General features: G+C 41.1%; 1 protein-coding gene across 19 annotated transcripts in view; it reads left to right on the top strand.

Annotated features, from left to right (window-relative positions):
* PHACTR2 (phosphatase and actin regulator 2) overlaps positions 1-23053 on the top strand; it is a 324330-nt gene that overhangs the window by 288801 nt on the left and 12476 nt on the right. For all 19 annotated transcript variants that reach the window (XM_051854253.3, XM_089333678.1, XM_089333675.1 and 16 more), the window contains 3 exons: positions 1554-1615; positions 4515-4652; positions 17082-17158. In XM_051854253.3, the coding sequence (XP_051710213.1) occupies positions 1554-1615; positions 4515-4652; positions 17082-17158 (277 nt within the window). The remainder of the gene's footprint in view (positions 1-1553; positions 1616-4514; positions 4653-17081; positions 17159-23053) is intronic.

Genomic DNA, 23053 nt, shown 5'->3' with positions numbered 1-23053 from the left:
CTAATATTCCCTTGAAGGAAATTACATTTTACATATTTAATGAAAATTGGAATATTTGTTGCCTTTGGGATGCACTAAATATCCATCTTTTTCATCTTTTTGAAAATAACGTTTAAAAATGTCGCATAATTACTGCATAGGAAGAATTGACTATTCGTTAATAATATCATCAAAGCCCTCACCCTGTAAAGCTTTGATGTGAATCACATGCCCCACAAGTTTGTCATTTGTCTCTTTTGTATAACTGACAATCCATGTGTTTTATCCTACTCATAAGTAATTAATTGAGGCTAAGTATGTATTTTAAAGATCTGAAAAGATATATTTTGTGAAGCAGTTAGAAAAACCTATACTATTTTCATAGGAAAAAATTTGAATTATAGAACAATTTATAGGCATTTAATGAAAGGATATAAACTAGTTGTTTCTTGTTTCATGAGTTATTTGATTTTGTGTTCACTCCCTAGATAGACTGATCATTCTCTTTCTTTTGAATTAAGATTAGTATTTCAGAAGGATGTAGAAACTTCCTGGTCCAGAGAAGGAAAATTCATAGTGAATTTAGCCTGTTCAACATGGAAATACAAGTGTTGCAAGTATGGAATATTAATATTTTAATAATCTTAGGGGTAAGAAGTCTTTGAATTTTAAAAATAAATATAATTATCTTTCATAGAAGAGATTTTTCTTTTTCAACCTTTTGGTTGAGCCGTTAGACTGTGAATTTTCTTGAATAGAGTTTGTAATAGCTTTTTTTAAAAGATAATCTTTCATAAGTGTTAGTATCCAAGAAATAAGATCTGTCCTCACATATCAAATAGATGATGTGCTGCGGGAAGCAACAGAAAAAAGTTCTCAAATAAGCAGCTCATAAAACCTGGAGGGCTGGTTGTTTCTTAAAAACATTCTTCATGTTATTTTTCTTTAATCTCATCTGTTGGACAGCATTAAATTGTACTACTTGGTGAAGCAGTAGAGAAAGAGAAGACTTTGGAAAGTCAAAGTCACAAGAAAATAAATCGTTTCCACCCACAGTACACCATAACCCCATTCGGAACGTTCTGGTTTGAAAGCACGGTTCAAAGAGATGCTTACATTCTGCTTCTATGGAAACCAAGGAAGACAAATCAAATATTTTGGTTGGATTTGAATGGAAATCAGCAGCTCAGACGTGCATCGGATGGTTCTAATTTGCTCTTCTAATATGTCTCAGATTTTCACATGAAAATCAGATCCAGAAGTAAACTTTTATCTGAGTTCTGGTAAATTGTGTTTCATGAGTCCTTGAGTTGACAGGCACTCTTGTGTTTTTTCAGAATGGAGCAAGAAGTCAGGAAACAAAAAGGTTTAAAATTAGTAAACCACTCCTACAAGAAAAAATTTCATATATAAATTATCTTTCTACAAAATCTTTTGGCAGCTTCTCAAAGATATTAGTGAAGTGTTTGATCAGTTTCTGTGAGAGTCTGATAATTGTGGCCTGATATGCTCTTCTGATTATAAAGTTATCTTTAGTAACTAAGTCATCATGCCTTTCCCTCCTTAATAAACAGAAAAGAATGAAGAGGAAGAACAAGAAGCAAAAATGGAACTTAAACGCAGACTCAGCAGAAAGGTGATAAAATTATGACTGTTAATGAGCTTGTGTGTTTTGAAATATATATTGCTTTTTTAAAAAATACAAATCTCACGTTTAGGAGTGATTAGTGCTATTAGTAATTATTCCTGTAATCATTGGTTTAAAATCAATGTAATACAATGTTAATTTTGACAAGTTAGTAATCAGATAGTTTTAAATTGCATTTTCTGGTTCTGAAAATACACATTCTGTGTTAAAATTCTTAAAACTCCGCCTTGCGGCGCTGGCACACCGGGTTCTAGTCCCAGTCGGAGTGCCGGATTCTGTCCCGGTTGCCCCTCTTCCAGGCCAGCTCTCTGCTGTGGCCAGGGAGTGCAGTGGAGGATGGCCCAAGTCCTTGGGCCCTACACCCGCATGGGAGACCAAGAGAAGCACCTGGCTCCTGGCTTCAGATCAGCGTGGTGCGCCGGCCGCAGCGGCCATTCGGAGGGTGAACCAACGGCGAGGGAAGACCTTTCTCTCTGTCTCTCTCTCTCACTGTCCACTCTGTCAAAAAAAAAAAAAAAAAAATTAAAACTGAAAAGAGGAACAAAAATAAAATAAAAATACTCAGGAGTCTTCCATGCAGAGAAATCCATCATTAGCATTTCAGCAAATATATTTCCATTTTTAAAAATTGTTTAAAAAATACTGTACTTTACATTTAGTTTTTAAAATATTAGATAAATATTTTGGTACCAGTGAATATATGCCACTATTCTGTTTGAGAGCTGGAGGAATAATTTATTAAGTGAACTTGATCATCTACCCTGCCAGTTGCAACGCTACTGAAATTGACAAATGGTTTCCCTCCAAAACTCAGACAACTGTTTCTACTTATTTATAAAATATAAATCTGATTCCAAGGCCATCATTTTTTCTCTGTTAAAATAATAACAGTCTTTGGAAAATTAAGTACTATCAGAGCTTATATTTCATTTAAATTCTTATAATAATTCTTCAGCTATACCTTTCATACCTGGAAAAGGGCAGAGTGACTAAAATATGACATTGCAGTGAAGTGTGTGGCCTGACCCACATTTTTGTGGGTTGGCTGAGGAGATCACGGCAGAAGCATTTCAAGGTGGGTGCAGGAAATACTCCATTTCCATGGAAAAGTTATAGGGACTGTATTTGGAAAGATTTTTATTTTTCAGGGAAAAAGATCTTAATTCATTTCTTGTTTTCCCAAAGCTCCTAAATGTCAAATAATGATCAAGCTGAAAGCTTCTGTAATCTGTCTGGGGATGGCTCTGCTGGCCTTCAGTGGCCTTGTACTTCAGCTCCTGGTGAGCAGTAGCCACTTCTCATTGCTCAGGGCTCACTCCTGCCATACACAGAGTTTTTTTTCAGTCCAGCTGGGCCCCTCCTTGAAGCGACAGTGCCTGTCCTTCTCCCTTCCTTCCACTTGCCCCCACCATACTGAGCTCCCTGCCACAGGGGACAGTCAGCTTGTAACACTGTTGGCCCCATTCTAAGGGGCAAAACTGAATGGAGAATTTCTGACCTGTGTAGCCATTGGTCCCCTGCCTTCTGGCTGGTCCTCAGGGACAAGTGTTCCTCTGTGTCCTTACCTCCACCTGCAATCCAGTTGGACAGCAGCTAGGAGAAGAATAGAACCACATGCTTTATTCCCTCCCCTGTCTATTGCCTACTAGGGCTCTATGAAGACAGAAGGAGCTGTAGTTACCATATCCCAGATCAGAGAGGCGTAGGGTATGGACCTAGGCCTTTTAAGAGTCCCTAAATGTCTTGTCTCAATCAGGGCATTGACCTAGTTCAGCCTCTGAATTTAGTTGGGATAAAACTGAGGCCAGGAAAGGGGCTACTTTCAACTGCAGAGTCCATGCATAGTGTACTGTTCTTGAGCCTATGAAAATATGGAATATCCCCAAAGAGGAGACAGTCTAACTATAGCCAGATACTGATGAGAAAGAAAAGATACTGAAAATGAACCCTATAGGTGAAACAGAGTCCTGGGTTTATTTATCCAGAAATACTAAGATTTTTTTTTTTTTTTTGTCCCTACTGAGAAGACCATAACAAGGGGTAAACCTCAATTACTGAGGGTAGATGATGCTGTTAGTCAGCAAGTCAGGTTTCTTTCAGCCATCAGAGCAGTTTGGGCTTTAGAAAGGGCCCAGAGAGGAAAGTAAACACCCAAAGGGCTGACTCGATTCAGTAGAATTATAATTTGGCAAAGATCACATGGAGGAACCCAAGTGATCAGAGGTGTTGGAAAGGTGGCAGCTGATTTTAAACAGTTTGGGCCCCACTGAAGTATGGTTCTCCAGCAACTGTCCCCTCCTCTTTCCTGCACTGTGGCTTTTCTGGTCAAGCTTGGGTACTGGGTCCTTCTTTTCTCAAGGAAGACTGCTGTATGCACAGCCTTCACTGGCTCATTTCTGTGTTGCAACATTGAGCATTTTGAATATATGGGTTTCATGTAACAGGAACAGAGACATTTACTCTCATTTCTAAGAATTTCACAACCTTTGTCTTGATCCTTGGACCACAAGAGCAGCCCTCTTGTACCCGGGCTCCCTACTGTGGTGCCTGCGAGGCTGCGTGCTCCTTGTGTCAGGGATGACAGGCAGGTCTTCATCTCAGAGCCAGGAAGGTTGGGGGGAAGAGTGTAATGCAGATGGCTGTCCAAGACTGTGACCTAGCTAACAAGGATGATTTTTATAGTCTCAAAAATTAGGGCACATTGCTTTCTAGTTCTCATTACAAATTCCCAAGATGCTGCTGCCTTTTTTTTTTTTTTTTTTTTTTTTTGATACCTGAAAGTGACCCTGTTTAACCATAACTTGGAGGAGTTCTCTATGGAAAACTTGCCACCATGAGGCAGTCATTGGTTCACTGAACTCCACCTTTTTTTCCTGTCTTTCTGCAGCTCAGCCTGAGACCCACAGTAGCAGAGCTCCAAGCTCGAAGGATCCTACGGTTTAATGAGTATGTGGAAGTCACTGATTCTCCCGACTATGACCGACGAGCAGACAAGCCCTGGGCCAGGTTAACACCTGCAGACAAGGCAAGGATCTCGATGGCTGGAACACTGATTGGGTTGCTTTTCTAAATGTCCCACTAACCACCTACTCTCCATTTAGTGATCCTAGGAGACTGGATCTTACCAAATATCCCAACAACCTCAGATTATGTATGCCACTGTAGATGACACAGTTAGTAATATCAATGTGGTTCTTTTACTTAAATCTCAGAGAAAGTACTTCCTGGTTACCATGTAACCTGCCTGCATTCAAATCTAAATGAAGAGAGCCTCCCCACAACAAGGATTTCTCCTTAGTCTTATAAAATATAACTTATGCAACTTATTATTGTTAACAGTGGGAAAAGTATTGATTTACATCAAAGATGGCACACTTTTTCAATAAATGAGCAGAGTAAATATTTTAGGTTTTTTGGGTCATAAAAACCTTTGTTGCAACTGCTTAGCTCTGACATTGTGGCAGGAAAGCTGCAGCACACTATCTGTAATTGAACAGATGTCTACGTGTCCCAATAGCTCTTTACTTACAAAAGCAGATGGTGGGCCTGACTTGGTCTGTGGACTATGGCTTGCCAACCCATGTTCTCTACCTTTGCTCATGACCGGAAAGAAATTAAATGTATAAAGGGTTCCATCAATATAGAAAAATTGCAATTTTATGAGTACCGTGGTCCCATGGCCAAAGATTTATCCCAATCATTTATTGTTAAATGATTCACCTTAGTATGTTTGTAATATCCCCCAATAATGTGATTGAATTTTTGTCTCTAAACAAAATCTGATATTGAATCAATTCATGCTATACCCTGTCTAATGTTGAACTAGGGATTTAATGATGCCTTATGTTGAAGCTTCTTAACAGAAAATTTTGTTCTGTAAAGCATGTACTATGTGTCTAGTGTATAATGGAGATATTGGGATATATTTTTCTTAGTTACAGGCAAAATCATAAGGTCAACCCAGATTCAGGGGAAGGGGAGTGAGTTACACTTGTTGACAGAGGAGTGGCAAGGTTCTATTGTAGAACATGTGGGCTAGAGGGGTTATTTGACTGACTTTGGAAAATACAATTTGCCACATCCAACTTAACTAGCTACCTATTTATGCAGATACTGAACTTCAGAAAGGTAAGTAGGGCCAAGTAAGTGAGTAAAAATCACAGCAGTGCACAGTATGGAAGCAGTAAAAGCCTAAATGATTGAACATCTCATATGGAAACAAATTTTCCAATCCCTAGTCCTCCCTAACTCTTTTTTTGTTGGGAGATGAAGCTTGTCTATCTCTAGTGACGATAGAGAGGATTTTTTTTTTTCAGTTATTTTTTGTGTTGAAGCAAAAACAGGTTTTTGTGCTGGCCTTCCAGGTTTCAGGGGAAATGGGCTTGGCCAGGTTTTTCTCCCACTGGCTTAGTTTCTATTTATAAGTACTTTGAAGGCGCTCAACTTTTCACTTCTCCCCTGCAGATTGAACCTTGAGCCCCAGGATATAGATTGTCTCTCCCTACACACAGATAAGACTCGTTTTCTCCCTCTGACAACATCGCTCACATTTCTCCTGAGACTTTCTGAGATGTAAAGGACAACATTTTCATTTTTACAGAAAGGTTGATTTATTTGAAAGGCAAAGTTGCAGAGATTGCCATCCACTGGTTCATTCCCTAAATAGCCACAACAACAAGGACTGGACCAGGCCCAAAACAGGAGCCAGGAACTCCATTCAGGTCCCCCACGTAATTGGCAGGGACCTAAATACTTGAGCCATCATCCATTGCCTTCTGAGGTGCATTAGCAGGAAGCTGAATGGGAAGTGGAGGAGCAAGGCTTCAAACCAGTACTCCAGCAGCAGATAGGGTTTATCTTAAGCTATGGCTTCACCTGCTGTACCACAACCATGAGCCCAAGACAATATTTTTAGGACTGCATGTTTAATGTATGTTTCCTCAAAGAAAAATAAGAAAAAATGTCTGGGGCCAGACCAGGGCCAAGCTGGGAGCCAGAAATAAATCCTGGTCTTGCATATGGATGGTAGAAACCCAGCCACTTGAGCCATCTTCTGCTACCTCTCGGGATATGAATTAGCAGGAAGTAGGAGTCAGAAGCCTTTGAACCCAGGCACTCCAGTGTGGGATGTGGGCATCTTAACTGGTAGGCAAAACGCCTGCCCCATGCATGCTTTTTTTTATTTTTTTAGATTTATTTTATTTATTTGAAAGACAGAGTTATAGAGAGGGATGGGGGGTGGAGAGAGATCTTCCATCCTCTGGTTTACTCCTCAAATGGCTACAACAGCTGGGGCTGGGCCAAGCCAAAGCCAGGAGCCAGGGGCTTCACCCGGGTCTCCCACTGGGTGAAGGGATCCAAGGATATCTTCCATTGCTTCCCCAGGCGCATTAGCAGGGAGCTGGATCAGAAGTAGAGGAGCCAGAACTCAAACCAGAGTCCATATGGGATGCTGGCATCAAAGATAGAGGCTTAACCCACTAAGCCACAGCCAAGACCCTAACTGTGTATACTTTTTAAAGAAAGAAACAGAGAATCAAGAGGGTAGGGATTGATCCTTCAAAAAGTTCATGGAATATGCACATTATGGAAAAACTATGCAAAGATTTAAATTTATTTTTGTACCAAAGTAAACTTAGCTTTTTTTAAGATTTATTTTCATTTATTTGAAAGGCTGAGTTACAGAGAGAGGAAGAAGAAAAGAGAGATAAAATCTTCTGATTCACTCCTGAAATGGCCCCAACTGCTGAGGCTAGGCCAGGCCAAAGTTAGGAGCTCGGAACTCCTTCCAAGTCTCCCACGTGGGTTCAGGAGCCCAAGCATTTGCAACATCTTCTGCTGGGAAGCCAGGTACATTAGCAGAGAGCTGGATTGGAAGTAGAGCAGCTGAGTCTCAAAATGGTGCCCATATGGGGTGCTGGCATTGCAGGCGGAGGCTTAACCTCTATGTCACAATCCCGGCCCCTAAACTTAGCTTTTAATTCCATTTTTCCATGACCTTTTTGAAGGACCCTTGTATGGTATATTGTATATATACAAATGACACATGCTCACTGGCAAACATCAGAATATTCAAAACTGTGAAAAGAAGATAACAACTATAGTGCACAAAAATGTATGGCATTCTAAAAAATGATTTATTTATTTATTTGGAAGTCAGAGTTAAAGAGAAGGAGAGAGACAGAGAGATCTTTAATCCACTGGTTCACTCCACAGATGGCCTCAACTGCCAGAGCTGAGCCAGCCCAAAGCCAGGAGCCAGGCGCTTCATCCAGGTCTCTCCAGTAGGTAGTAGAGGCCCAAGTACTAGGGCCATCTGCTGCTGCTTTTCTCAGGCCATTATCAGGGAACTGGATTGAAAGTGGAGCAGCCCAGAATTCGAACCAGTGCCCATATGGAATTCTGGCATCACAGGCGGCGGCTTAATCTGCTCCATCACACTCTGGCCCCCATGTATGGCTTTTTTTTTTTTTTTTTTTTTTTTTTTTTTTGACAGGCAGAGTTAGACAGAGAGAGAGAGAGAGAGATAGAGAGATAGAGAGAAAGGTCTTCCTTTCTGTTGGTTCAACCCCAAAATGGCCACTATAGCCGGCGCTGCGTCGATCCGAAGCCAGGAGCCAGGTGCTTCCTCCTGGTCTCCCATGCGGGTGCAGGGCCCAAGCACTTGGGCCATCCTCCACTGCCCTTCTGGGCCACAGCAGAGAGCTGGACTGGAAGAGGAGCAACTGGGACAGAATCCGGCGTCCAACCGGGACCAGAACCCCGGGGTGCTGGCGCCACAGGCGGAGGATTAGCCAAGTGAGCCGTGGCGCCGGCCTATGGACGGCATTTTTTAAGAATTAAAAAAGGAGCTGGCGCTGTGGTGTAGTGGGTAAAGTGGCTGCCCACAGTGCCGGCATTGCATGTGGGTGCCAGTTTGCAAGTCCCAGCTGCTCCACTTCCGATCCAGCCCTCTGCTATGGCCTGGGAAAGTAGTGGAAGATGGCCCAAGTCCTTGGGTGCATGCATCTGCGTGGGAGACCCAAAAGAAGCCTCTGGCTTCTGGCTTTGGAATGGCGCAGCACCGGCCGTTGCAGCCAGTTGGGGAATAAACCAGCGGATGGAAGACCTCTCTCTCTGTCTGCCCCTCCTTCTCTCTGTGTAACTCCGACTTTCAAATAAATAAATAAACCTTTTAAAAAAATTAATAAAAGCCGGCGCCATGGCTCACTTCGGGGGTGAACCAACGGAAAAAGGAAGACCTTTCTGTCTCTCTCTCTCTCTCTCTCTGTAACTCTGCCTGTCAAAAAATAAATAAATAAAAATTTTTAAAAAATTAATAAAAAGTGGCTGGTGCTGTGGTGTAGCAGGTAAAGCCGCCGCTTGCAGTGCCGGCATAGCATACAGGCACCAGTTCAAGTCCCGGCTGTTCCACCTCCGATCCAGCTCTCTGCTATGGCCTGGGAAAGCAGTAGAAGATGGCCCAAGTCCTTGGGCCTCTGCACCCTCATGGGAGACCAGAAAGAAGCTCCTGGCTCCTGGCTTCAGATCGGCGCAGCTTGAGCCTTTGCAGCCAACTGAGGAGTGAACCAGCGGATGGAAGAACTCTCTCTCTCTCTCTCTCTCTGTCTCTGCCTCTGCCTCTCCTCTCTCTGTGTAACTCTGCCTTCCAAATAAATAAATAAATCTTTAAAAAAGAGAATTAAAAAAATAATTTCTAAAAATACTGTTTCTTACCTAATAGAAAATTGTTTGTTTCCTTCAAGTGTTGAAAGATGAATATAATAAAATAGTATTTATTGCCCAGAGATACTAAAACTATTAATAGTCTTAGTGTATATTTCATTTTTAGAATGAGAATAGCACATGCTAATCTTCATTATTATAGTAGGCATTTCCAATTTCTATTGCTTTCTTAACCTTAAATGAAACACTCCATAATGATTTTATCAGGTTCAAAGCAATGTATGTTTTTCAGTAAGTTAGTTGATTAAAAAATGTGTGATTTTAAAAAAAAGATTTATTTATTTATTTGAGCGTCAGAGATACAGAGAGACAGAGGCAGAGAGAGAAAGAGAAAGGTCTTCCATCTGCTGGTTCATTCTCCAAATGGCCACAATGCCCGGGGCTGGACCAATCCGAAGCCAAGAACCAGGAGCTTCTTCTGGATCTCCTACGCGAGTTCAGAAGCCCAGGGACTTGGGCCATCTTCCACTGCTTTCCCAGGCCATAGCGGAGAGCTGAATCGGAAGTGGAGCTGCCAGGACTTGAATTAGTGCCCATATGGGATGCTAGCACTGTAGGTGGTGGCTTTACCCGCTACACCACAATGCCTGCCCCTGTAATTTATTTTAAAAATGAGAGTTTTATATTTTTTAACTTTGGGACTGTATATACCATTTTAGAAAAACTGAAGCTACTGAAAATAAATGCTGCCACTTCTGCTTTTAAATGTCTAAACAGATCCTAGGAAACAGCTTCCTGTTGGTGATCCATCCTAGCACCATCTGGGCCCATATCTCACCGCCTGTGCCCACCTTTTCTAGAACATGTCTTTACCCAGAGCTGCATATCCCTGACATATATTTTCAGACAACTGGTCTCTATAACTTCATACCACATTGGCGGCCACATCATCCATATAACTGACTTGTTATTTTTAAAATAAAAACCAGCACACACAATGTGGAGATGTGAGGCAAGTATATAGATGACATAGGCCCTGAGGTTCATCTTATTGGATGTGATGTTGAACTTGATGGAGGAAGACCTCAGTATGAACCCTATCTTTGTTCCTTTTTTTTCCCCCAGAAACCTTTTATTTAAGGAATACAAACTTAATACATTTCGTAATTACAACTTTAGGAACATGGTGATTCTTCGCACCTTTCCCACCCCCCCCAACCACACTCCCACCCCTCTTTCTCCTCCCTCTCCTATTCCTGTTCTTATTTTTCACTAAGATCTGCTTTGAATTAACTTTATACACTTATGATTAACTCTATACTAAGTAAAGAATTTAACAAATAGTATAAAAAAAAAAAAAAAAAAAAAAACAAAACCCTGTTCCTCAACAGTTGAGACAGCGGCTGTTCAAAGTCATTGCTCTCGAAGTGTCAATTTCATTTCTACAGACTGCCTTTTAGGTGCTCTGTTAGCTCTCACAGGTCAGGGAGAACATATGCCTTTGTCTTTTTGGGACTGACTTATTTCTTTAAGTATGATGTTTTCCAGTTTCATCCATTTTGTTGCAAACAACCAGATTTTTTCTTACTGCTATATAGTATTCCATAATGTACATATGTTAATTTCTTTATCCAGTCTTCAGTTGATGGACATTTAGGTTGATTCCATATCTTAGCTACTGTGAATTGAGCTGCAATAGACATGGGTGTGCAGATAAGTCTTTCATATGCTGATTTCATTTTCCTTGGGTAAATTCCCTGGAGTAAGATGGCTGGGTCATATGGTAGGTCTATATTCAGATTTCTAAGGAATCTCCATACTGTCTTTCACAGTGGCTGTAGCAGTTTACATTCTCACCAACAGTGGATTAGAGTATTTTTTTCCTCACATCCTCACCAGCATTTGTTGTTAGTTGATTTCAATATGAGAGCCATTCTAACTGGGGTGAGGTGAAACTTCATTGTGGTTTTGATTTGCATTTCCCTGATGGCTAGTGATCTGAGCATTTTTTCATGTGTGTTGGCCATTTGGAATTCCTCTTTTGAAAAATGCCTGTTTAAGTTCTTTGACCATTTCTTAACTGCATTGTTTGTTTTGCTGGTGTGGAATTTCTTGATATCTTTATATATATTGGTTATTAATCCTTTATCAGTTGCAGAGTTTACAAATAATTTCTCCCATTCTGTTGGTTGCCTCTTCACTTTGCAGGTTCTCTTTTAAAGATTTATTTATTTATTTATTTGAAAGAGTTACACAAAGAAGGAGAGGCAGAGAGAGAAAGAGAGGTCTTCCATCCACTGGTTCACTCCTCAGTTGACCACAACATCTGGAGCTGCACCAGTCTGAAGCCAGGAGCCAGGAGCTTCTTCCGGGTCTCCCATGCGGATGCATGGACCCAAGGACGTGGGCCATCTTCCACTGTTTTCCCAGGCCATAGCAGAGAGCCAGATCGGAAGTGGAAACGCTGGGACTCAAACTGGTGCCCATATGGGATGCTGGCATTGCAGGCGGCGGCTTTACCTGCTATACCACAGCGCCGGCCCAATGGAGTGTTTCTTTTGCAGTGCAGAAGGTTCTCAATTTGATGTAATCCATCTTTGTTACTTAATGCTCATTTCATAGCCAGCCAGTCGCATGACTTCTCTAGGCTTCCCATTTATTAACTGGAGCACAGAAGTCTTGCAGTAGGATTCAGATTATCAACTGTTTTGTAACACATCTCTTCCAAAAGCTAGTGCCTTTAAGCAACTATTTGTTTTGCACACAACTTTGCCAGTTAGGAGTTTCAGAAGCTCTTGGCTCTACACTGTGTTTCTAATCCACATGGCATTGGCTGAGGTGGTGGCCTGGAGAATCCATTTCCAAGTCTGCTTGACTGCTAATGAGTCTGTGCCTTACATTCTTCCTATCCATGCGACCTCTCATCCTCTAGAACCTTCCCTCCTACCTAGGTTTCCCACAGTATGGCTGCCCGAGAGTAGTTACATTTCTTTTTGCAGAGCTGCTGGTTTCCCAGGTGCCAGGTAAGGAGTACCCACAGCTGGCACGGTACCGTCTCTCTGATGTTCAGAGCACTTCACACAACTCACCCAGTTTCAGCCTCTCTTGTTGAGGGAATGGCAAGGTACCAAGGAGACTGGGGCTGGACCTGCAAATCTTTAACTGGCTCTCTGTGGGTAAAAATATGTGCATATGTGCATGGTCATCAGAGAAGTAAAAATTTAGTTAATGTAAAGGATGTGTAGTACACAATTTGCAGTTGTATGGTGTTTTTTTTTTTTTAACTTTTATTTAATGAATATACGTTTCCCAAGTACGAATAATGGATTACTATGGCTTCCCCCCCATACCGTCCCTCCCACCCACAACCCTCCCCTTTCCCACTCCCTCTCCCCTTCCATTCACATCAAGATTCATTTTCGATTATCTTAATATACAGAAGATCAGCTTAGTATACATTAAGTAAGGATTTCAACAGTTTGCTCCCACACAGAAACATAAAGTGAAAAATAATAGATGATTTTTTTTAATGATGATGAAATCAGATCAGACCTATTGTCATGTTTAATCCCAGTGAGAGTCAAGTTGGGAGTTGATAGTTTCTTTTCTTTTCTTTTCTTTTCTTTTTTTTTTTTTTTTACAGAGGATCAGTTTAGTATACATTAAGTAAAGATTTCAACAGTTTGCACCCCCATAGAAACACAAAGTGAAATATATTATTTGAGTACTCGTTATAGCATTAAATCTCAATGCACAGCACATTAAGGACAGAGATCCTACATGAGGAGTAAGTGCACAGTGACTCCTGTTGTTGACTTTACCAATTGACACTCCTGTCTATGGCATCAGTAATCTCCCTATGCTCCAGTCATGAGTTTCCAAGGCTATGGAAGCCCCTTGAGTTCTCCGACTCTTATCTTGTTTAGACAAGGTCATAGTCAAAGTGGAGGTTCTCTCCTCCCTTCAGAGAAAGGTACCTCCTTCTTTGAAGACCTGTTCTTTCCACTGAGATCTCACTCACAGAGATCTTTTGCCAGAGTGTCTTGGCTTTCCATGCCTGAAATACTCTCATGGGCTTTTCAGCCAGATCTGAATGCCTTTAGGGCTGATTCTGAGGCCAGAGTGCTATTTAGGGCATCTGCCATTCTATGAGTCTGCTGAGTATCTCACTTCCCATGTTGGATCACTCTCCCCTTTATTTATTCTATCGGTTAGTGTTAGCAGGTACTAGACTTGCTTATGTGCTCCCTTTGACTCTTAGTCCTTTCATTATGATCAATTGCGAACTGAAATTGATCACTTGGACTAGTGAGATGGCATTGGTACATGCCACCTTGATGGGATTAAATTGGAGTCCCCTGGTATGTTTCTAACTCTACCATTTGGGGCAAGTCAGCTTGAGCATGTCCCAAATTATATATCTCTTCCCTCTCTTATTCCTACTCTTATGTTTAACAGGGATCACATTTCAGTTCAATTTCAACACTTAAGAATAACTGTGTATTAATTACAGAATTAAACCAGTCATATTAAGTAGAACAGACAAAAAAACTACTAAGAGGGATAATGTATTAAGTTGTTCATTAACAGTCAGGGCTATGCTGATCAAGTCACCGTTTCCCATAGTGTCCCTTTCACTTCAACAGGTTTCCTTTTTGGTGTTCAGTCAGTTGTCACCAATCAGGGAGAACATATGGTATTTGTCCCTTTGGGACTGGCTTATTTCACTCAGCATGATGTGTTCCAGATTCCTCCATTTTGTTGCAAATGACTGGATTTCGTTGTTTCTTACTGCGGTATAGTATTCTAAAGAGTACATATCCCATAATTTCTTTATCCAGTCTACCGTTGATGGGCATTTAGGTTGGTTCCAGGTCTTAGCTATTGTGAATTGTGCTGCAATAAACATTAGGCTGCAGACCGCTTTTTTGTTTGCCAATTTAAATTCCTTTGGGTAAATTCCAAGGAGTGGGATGGCTGGGTCGAACGGTAGGGTTATCTTCAGGTTTCTGAGGAATCTCCAGACTGACTTCCATAGTGGCTTGACCAGTTTGCATTCCCACCAACAGTGGGTTAGTGTCCCTTTTTCCCCACATCCTCGCCAGCATCTGTTGTTGGTAGATTTCTGAATGTGAGCCATTCTAACCGGGGTGAGGTGGAACCTCATTGTGGTTTTGATTTGCATTTCTCTGATTGCTAATGACCTTGAACATTTTTTCATGTGCCTGTTGGCCATTTGGATTTCCTCTTTTGAAAAATGTCTATTGAGGTCCTTGGCCCATCTCTTAATTGGGTTGTTGGTTTTGTTTTTGTGGAGTTTCTTGATCTCTTTGTAGATTCTGGTTATTAACCCTTTATCTGTTGCATAGTTTGCAAATATTTGCAGTTGTATGGTTTTGTAACTTCATGTCTCAGTGGATTCTCACAGAAAGTGTTCATTGATTTTTTGCCAGATTCTTGCAACTTATAATGGCAAATAAGGACTTGGTCTTTTTTTTGTTTGAGTCTCCGTCAACGACACTATCTTTCTGCACTCCACTAGATTCTCCCTCAATACAGATGAAAGAATTGTGAGTTACAAACACAAAGTAAAATTCTGTTTTTTCAAAGGCTCATAATAATAACATCTTATTGATGACTTTACTGTGTACAAAGTATTTTCAAATATGCTCCCCCATAGTTGCTGGTACTGTGAGGAATGGGGATGGGAAATGGGGGTTTGGGAGCAACATGACTCACAGAGGGCACAGCCAAGACTGGAATCCATGTCTTCTGCCTGCAAATGCACTATTGTTGCTTTCTCTTTATGTTTCTAAAAGAAATTTAAAATGAACATAGAGACAGGATTCTCTGCCATTATTCCAATTAAAATACCTCCTTTTGGTGGGCATTTGGCACAGCAGTCAAGATGTTGCTTGAGATACTTGTATCCCATATCAGACTGAGTTGAATCCTGACTTCACTTCGAATTCCAGCTTCCTGCTACTGAACACCCTGGGAGGCAGGAAATGATAGATCAAGTACCTGGGTCCCTGCCACTCACCTAGGAGACGTGGATTGAGTTACAGGATCCTGGCTGTCCTGGCCTAGCCCCAGCATTTGAGAAGTGAACCAGCAAATGGAAGATCTCTGTCTCTGTCTCTTTCCATCTCAGCCTTTCTTATAAAGTGAAAATAAATAACTAAAGATATTTCTTAAAATTCCTCCTTTAGGGAAGAATTTATTATAGAGGTTATTGGTGGGTGATATAGGACATCTTTACTATTGCAGCTTGTGGTCCTAGGTACCAGTTTTTACAGTAAGCAAAGCAAAGCATCCTCACTGTTGGTCTGAAGCATGGGACAAGATGTACAGCCAGGTCACGAGAGGCTAAGACCGGCAGACATTTCTCTGGTTACATCTCCTCTTCCAGGCATCAGTAGCAAGAATTCTGGCCTGGGAACTGGGACCATAATAGGAACTGCAAGGGCTGAGGTGTATATTTGGAAAACAAAAAGAATCTGTGCCACAGGATTTAAATACAGCATTGAGAGGGATGTCGGGGAAAGGCTTCTGGATTGTAGAGTGATGCTTAGCTGCAGGAGAGAGCCAGGGAGAGGCCTGAGGGCTTCCTTCTGTCTTTTCCCTTTTCTAAAATTCATTATTTTCCATCCACAGAGTACATTTTCTTATCTCTCTCAGCGAAGTTGCTCTGTATTGTCATTCTGTGTTTTGCCTGAAGAGTCCATTTTGCATAGAGGTGTGGTGGGTGTAATTAGTAACTTTTCCTTTTTTACATCTAGAAAAAATTGGAAATAAAAATATGCGACACATCAAAACCAAAACCCATGTGATCCTGGCGCTATTTGTTGACAGATAACTAACAGCATTTTGCTGTGTTCCTCAGCTTTTGAGTCTGAATGGCAGACACAGCCCTATGAACACCAAAATTTACACGGCACAGAGTGTGTGTTCTTTACATAGTAATGGCGTTCTGTTAATATTTTCTTTGAGTTGCTCTCAGTGCTGGCTTGAAATTTTAAGTTCTGTTTGTCTAAACTTTCAATATTAAAGAATAAACAGTCACTGACTTCCCTGTAGCTCTGTGGCAGTTAGTCAAAGGCGTGTTGTCGTGGGTGGCACTAAATGCAGAGCTTTTCTAGGACAACGGTACTATTTCTCAGAAAATCTCAAAACCTGCACTTTCTTGTGGTCGGGGAGGGTGGGGGATGTTATGAGTGAGTCATAGACCAGGCCCCAGGATGGGTTCAACAAAGGCCTCCTTCTCTCCTCCTGCCAAGGACACTTGGAGGATGTCTATCCTGGTTTTAATTTGGCTTTACACCTTTGAGTATCCCTCACCTGAAATGTGGGGACTAGAGGTATTTCAGATTTCTAACTTTGTAATCTTTGCATATGTATAATGAAATATATTGGGGATAGTACCCATGTCAGCACATGACATTCATTTATGTTTCAGGAAGTCTTATATCCTGAGGGTAATTTTATGCTATATTTGTACTTCACTTGCATTTAGACTGACTCATCACGTTAGGTCAGGTGTGGAATTTTCCACTGGTAGTGTGATGGCGGCACTCAGAAGCTTGGATTTTGGAGCATTTCAGATTTTTGGATTAGGGGTGCTCAACTTGTAGTATATTATATTTATTATGCCATTGCCTGGTGGAAATTAGGAATCCCTTTCTGTCTCTGAAACATTTCTTAAAAGAATGTCTGTTCATTCATGCTGTATATATTGGGGAAACATGACCAAAATAACAATCCTGTTTATCTATATTTTCCTTTTCAGGCAGCAATAAGGAAAGAACTAAATGAATTTAAAAGCACAGAAATGGAAGTTCACGAAGAGAGTCGACAGTTTACAAGGTGAGTAGACAAAATATAGTTTGACATATTGAAAATGATTACGATGGTAAATCTTTATGTCATGTCATTTATTGCAAGTGTGTCGGGGTCTCAAGCCTGAGGCTGGCCCCTGACCAGCAGGGGCCAGTACAGACACTCCCCAACAAGGCGAACGGGAAGGGTAAGGTCGACGGGTGAAGAACACACCACAGCAAGCACCCGTGAGTTTTGTCGAAGCAGGAACTGCTTTATTGAGGAAGTATATAGGCTTATAAAGCTTACGAAGGACATGCGCAGTAGGGGAGCCAATCAGCGAAAAGGTCACGCAGGCATGGGTGGACCACGCACAGGGGCACCTTAAGTAAAGTATAGGGATCACGCACTGTCCACATGTCCAGAACTAAAGAGGACCTATCCCTGCCAGTGATCTGATCTTACGTAGCTTAACCCTTAACCGAAGCAGCCACAGACACGCCCCTCAAACATTCACCAGTCGCCATATTGTAATGGAGATTTTAGGCAATGCCCAACACAAGTGAACGATTTTTCAATTAAGGTTTAGCATAAAACTATCTAATGAACATTTTGCTTCTCTCACATTCACCCTTGTATGCATTTATTGGTAAGCTAACAATAAATGTGACAGTTTTAAAGAATATGACTAGTGGCCAGCATTGTGATATGGGAAGCTGGTGTTACAAGAGACAGCTTAACCCACTTCCAATCCAGCTTCCTGCTAATGCACCTCGGAAGGCAATGTATAATGGCTAAAGTGCTTGGACTACTGCCACCCATGTTGGAGACCTGGATGGAGTTTGTTGCTCCTGGCTTCCGCCTAGCCCAGCCCTGGCTGTTGTGGCTACTTGGGAATTGAACCAGCAAAAGAAAGATCTCCCTCCCTCCCTCCCTTCCTCCATCCCACACCCCTCCCCCCAGTTTCTTTCAGATGCTCCACCTTTCAGATAATTAAACATCTAAATAAACTAAAGATATGACTAGAAAAGATGCTTAATTTCTGGAATTTCATAAGGAACTCATATCTCTTTTAGGATCTGTAAGATTAATCATGCTGAATAAGAATTCCTAAAATTAAATTGTTTTTATTTCTTTCAAGGAAATGTGAGTCATTCAAAAGGGCTGCATTTGGTTCTTTTCTTAGATTCATTTTCTGGGCCAGAAGACAAGTATCAACATCATTTATTTCACTCTTGAATGCACTCTTCAAGTTGTATGCCCAGAACAGATTCTGGCAAGAGTCATTGTGGACACATGTGTGTCACTTTGGGTTCACAGTAGTCAGAGCTAAGGATAGAAACTGTATTTTCAGAAGAGGGAACTTAGAATGTGAATCCAGTCTTTATTGATACCACAGAAGATCATGGGACTCCATCAGTTTTCCTCCCAGCACCCTTCAGTTTCGCAGATTACTTAAACCAGAAGGGACCTTTGTGATCCTGTCATTGAACCCCACAGGTCACAGGTGTTTTGTTTATTCTGTCCCACAAGTGTATTGAATTCTCTTGTATAACAGGTGCGCGCCTAACAATTTGAACACAGATGTTTCTTAATTGAATTAATAGGGGCAGAAGTTTAGCCTAGCAGTTAAGGTGCCTCTCTCTCTCTATCAGCGTACCTGGTTTCAGTTCCTAGCTCTGGCTCTTGACTCCAGCTTTCTGTTATTGCAGACCATTGCAGACTGCAGTGACAGCTCAAGTAATTAGGTTTCTGCCACCCATGGGAAGACTTGGATTGAGTTCCCAGCTCCCAGCTTCAGCCTGGCTCAGCCCTGGCCATTGTGGGCATCTGGGGGTGAGCCAGCAGATGGGAGCTCTCTCTGTATTACACATACATTCTCTCTCTGACTCTCCCTCTCTCTCTTTAATTCTCTGATTCAGAATAATGAATTTCTTTTTAAGATTTATTTATTTACTTGAAATGCAGAGTTAGAGAGGGGGAGAGACTAAGAGAGCTCTTTCATCAACTGGGACCATCCCCAAATGGCCCCAACTCCATCCTCATCCTCCTCCCCCATGGGTGGAAGGGGACCAAGTACTTCTACTGAAAGAGAATCTCTCTTCTGTACTCTGTGAACAAGCATAATAAAATTGGGGTACAGGGAGAAGTAGAGAGCATTTTTTCTATACATGTATTTTATGTACAAAAATAGCATATTCAAATAAAGCATTCAAAGATTATACAAAAGTCGATAAGTAAAATGAAACTCCCGTTCATGCCTCCCCCATCTCATTTCCATTCTCACAAGTGAGCAGTGGTAAAGATTTGATGTAGATCCTTCCAGACATTTTTCTCTGCATTTACAAACATATACAAGGAGTCTTCAAAAAGTTCATGAAAACATTATGTAAAAACATTATGTATGGATTTTTTTGCACCAAAATAAACAACTTAGAGTTTCATTTTCCATGAACTTGAAGTGCCTTCATACACACACACACACGCATTTATGTATACCTTCTCACAAAACATCTAGAAAATATCTGTATTAGAATATGTTTCATTCATTTGTTTGACTCTATAGCATTTCATAGATAATTCAACATTAAGATATTGAACAATTATATTATAGATGTATCTTTATGAAGTTTTTCCGTTTTTCATGATTAACTGTGCTGCCTTGACTCTCTTTATGCATGTTTCTGTGTGCATTATTGTTAGTATTTCTGTGATAATACCATCGATGGATTGGCCAGATCTGTGGATATATATTGTTTACATACTGTAATTGCCCAAAAAGGGCATTAGTTTACAGACCTGCCATTCATGGGCATGCCTGGTCTACTCACTCACCCTCATCAGTCCTGGGGCCTGGGAGTGGAAGGGACAGATGTTGAGATACTGCCGTTCTAAAGGACCAACAATAATACTCCATTACATTGTTTCTAATTGACTTAAATTTTTTTTCTTTGATTTGCCTATTCTAGAATCTTTGATCAGTTTTCTTTTGGATTGTTTGTCCTTTTTATATGGATTTATAGAGAAATTGTGGATATCATCCATTATTACATGTCACATTATTTTTCTCCAAACTGTTGCTAAACTTTTAATTTTATAGTGGTCTTTTGTTTAAATTTTTGCATATTCAAATATATCTAGATTTAAAATTTTTATTTAGTAGTTTTGCATCTTATGGAGAGAGGCCATTATTATAGAAGTATTATTTTTTCATTTTAATTTTTTTAAAATGTTATGCATTTGAAAGGCAGAGAAAGAGGAAGAGAGAGCTACCATCTGCTGGCTCCCTCCCCAGCTGCCCACAATAGACAGCTGAAACAGAGTAGGAGCTGGGAGTCAGGAACACAATCTGAGTTTCTCACTTGGGTGGCAAAGACCCAATTACTAGGGTCTACCTTAATAGGAAGCTGGAACTGGGAGCTAGAGGTGGGAATCAAGCCCAATTACTCCAATATGGTATCCAAGTGTCCTAACTGCTATACCAGATACCTACCCCAAAGCAGTTATTTTCAACTTTGATAAATGCCTTTTTTTTTTTCTTTACACTTAGATCTGTCATCCTTTGGGCATTTATTTGTCCATGTGATTCAAAAGAATAAAGTAACTTTACTTTTTCTTAACTTAATCCTTGGTTGTCTCAATGTCATTTAATTCCCTCTGGCTGTGAAATTCTCTTTTACTATACACGTGAGTCAATTTTGGAATTCTTGGTTATGCTCTAAGGAGCTGTGTGTCTGTCCCTGCCTTGTCACAGTGTTTAAGTAGAATGGATTTGGGGACCAGGCACTTGGATTCCCACATCCTGCGTAGGAATCCTGGTTTGAGTCCTGGCTACTCCACTGCATTCCAGCTTTCTGCTATTGCTCACCCTGGGAGGAAGTAGGTGATGACTCAAATACTTGGGCCCTTGCCATACACGTGGGAGACCCAGAATAAGTTCCTGCCTCCTGGCTTCCGTCTGGCACAGCCCTGACTATTGTGGGCATTTGAGTAGTGAATCAGAAAATGGAATGTCTCCCTCCATCTGTCTCTGCCTTTCAAATAAATGAAAATAGTTTTTTTTAAATGTTAAAGAATACATGTTAGTACATGTTTATATCTGATGGAGTATTTTTTGACCTTCAAAATTCTGTTTGCTATTTTTCTATAGTTGCTCATCTAGAATATTTAGAACTTAGAAAATACTTGTTGTGTTTCACAAAATAGTATGTCAATATCTTCATTGTATAAGTAAATATTAATGGATGCACATATATGATCTTGGGGCAGTAACAGTCGATATTAAGGGCAAACTTTTGGGCCGGCGCCACGGCTCACTAGGCTAATCCTCCTCCTACAGCACCGGCACCCCGGGTTCTAGTCCCAGTCGGGGCGCCGGATTCTGTCCCGGTTGCTCCTTTTCCAGGCCAGCTCTCTGCTGTGGTCCAGGAGTGCAGTGGAGGACGGCCCAAGTCCCTGGGCCCTGTGCCCACATGGGAGACCAGGAGAAGCACCTGGCTCCTGGCTTCGGATCAGCGCGGTGCGCCAGCCGCGGCGGCCATTGGAAGGTGAACCAACAGCAAAGGAAGACCTCTCTCTCTGTCTCTCTCCCTCACTGTCCACTCTGCCTCCCCCCCAAAAAAAGGGGGGCAAACTTTTAAAGTTTTCCAAAAAGATATTGGTTAATACTCTTTACAGTATCTCTCAAGATAAGGAAAAATTATTCACAACAGTAAAATAAATATTGCTTGCTTAAGTATTCTTAAAATCTTGGTGGTAAGGCAAATATCCACTGTTGTTTTTCCATTAATTTCTTCTTTTAGAGTTCTTTTTTTTTATAAAAAATTAATTTATTTATTTAAAAGAGTTACACAGAGAGAGAAGAGGGGCAGAAAGAGAGAGAGAGAGGTCTTCCATCCGCTGGTTCACTCCTTAAATGGCCATAACAGCCTGCCAGAGCTGTGCCAATCCGAAGCCAGGAGCCACAAGCTTCTTCCGGGTCTCCCATGTGGGTGCAGGGGCCCAAGGACTTGGGCCATCTTCTACTGCTTTTGCAGGCCATAGCAGAGAGCTGGATTGGAAGTAAAGCAGCATTGCAAGTGGCAGTTTTACCTGTTATGCCACAGCACTGGCCCCATCCATTAATTTCTATGACATCATTAAAGTTGAATTCCAATAGAGAAATATTTTTGGCCCTGAGACTTAGAAACATCATGCTTATGATTTTCAATTTATTTAAAAGGCAGAGTTACAGAGAGAAAGAGAGAGACAGAAAGAGAGATCTTCCATCTGCTGGTTCATTCCCCAAATGGCAGCAAAAGCTGGGGCTTGGCCAGCTGAAGCCAGGAGTCAATAGCCAGGAGCCTGATCTGGGTTTCCCATGTGGGTGGCAGGGGCCTAGTTACTTTGTCCATCCTCTGCTGTTCTCTCAGGCTCATTAGCAGGGAGCTGGATCGGAAGTGGAGCTCTCACGCCACTTGGGTAGTTGGTGTTGTAGACAACAGCTTAACCTGCTAAGCTACAACACCACCCCCTATTTTCTTATTCTCTACTTTTCAGATTTTCTTAATGTGATTGTGTTGAGTGGGGGTATCTAATCCACACACACATGCACCAACTTGAGGATACTTGAGAAAATTTGTGGAAAATTGAACTAAAAGATAAGATTATTTTGGTGCAAAAAAATGTTGATATCTGTACATACAAGGGAGATCCAAAATATTCATGAAAATGTATATTAAGACTATGCATGTGGTAAAAGCACATAGTGTACTGCCTAGTAAATAATAAATGGTCATTGAAACAAATTCTAGGAAATAATTTCATTGAGTTTCATTTGTTTGAATAAAATTCCTGATCAAAGCACATTCTGAAGCTAACTGGGATAATGTCAAATGTAAAAAAAAAAAAAACACAATATGAACTATGTGACATGCAAAATATCTAGAGAAATCTTGGCAGTGT

Source organism: Oryctolagus cuniculus, chromosome 5 (genome assembly GCF_051225735.1).
Source record: "Oryctolagus cuniculus isolate XC-2025 breed Fujian yellow rabbit chromosome 5, ASM5122573v1, whole genome shotgun sequence".
NCBI classification, from domain to species: Eukaryota; Metazoa; Chordata; class Mammalia; order Lagomorpha; family Leporidae; genus Oryctolagus; species Oryctolagus cuniculus.
This window is presented reverse-complemented; position numbering and strand designations above follow the sequence as displayed.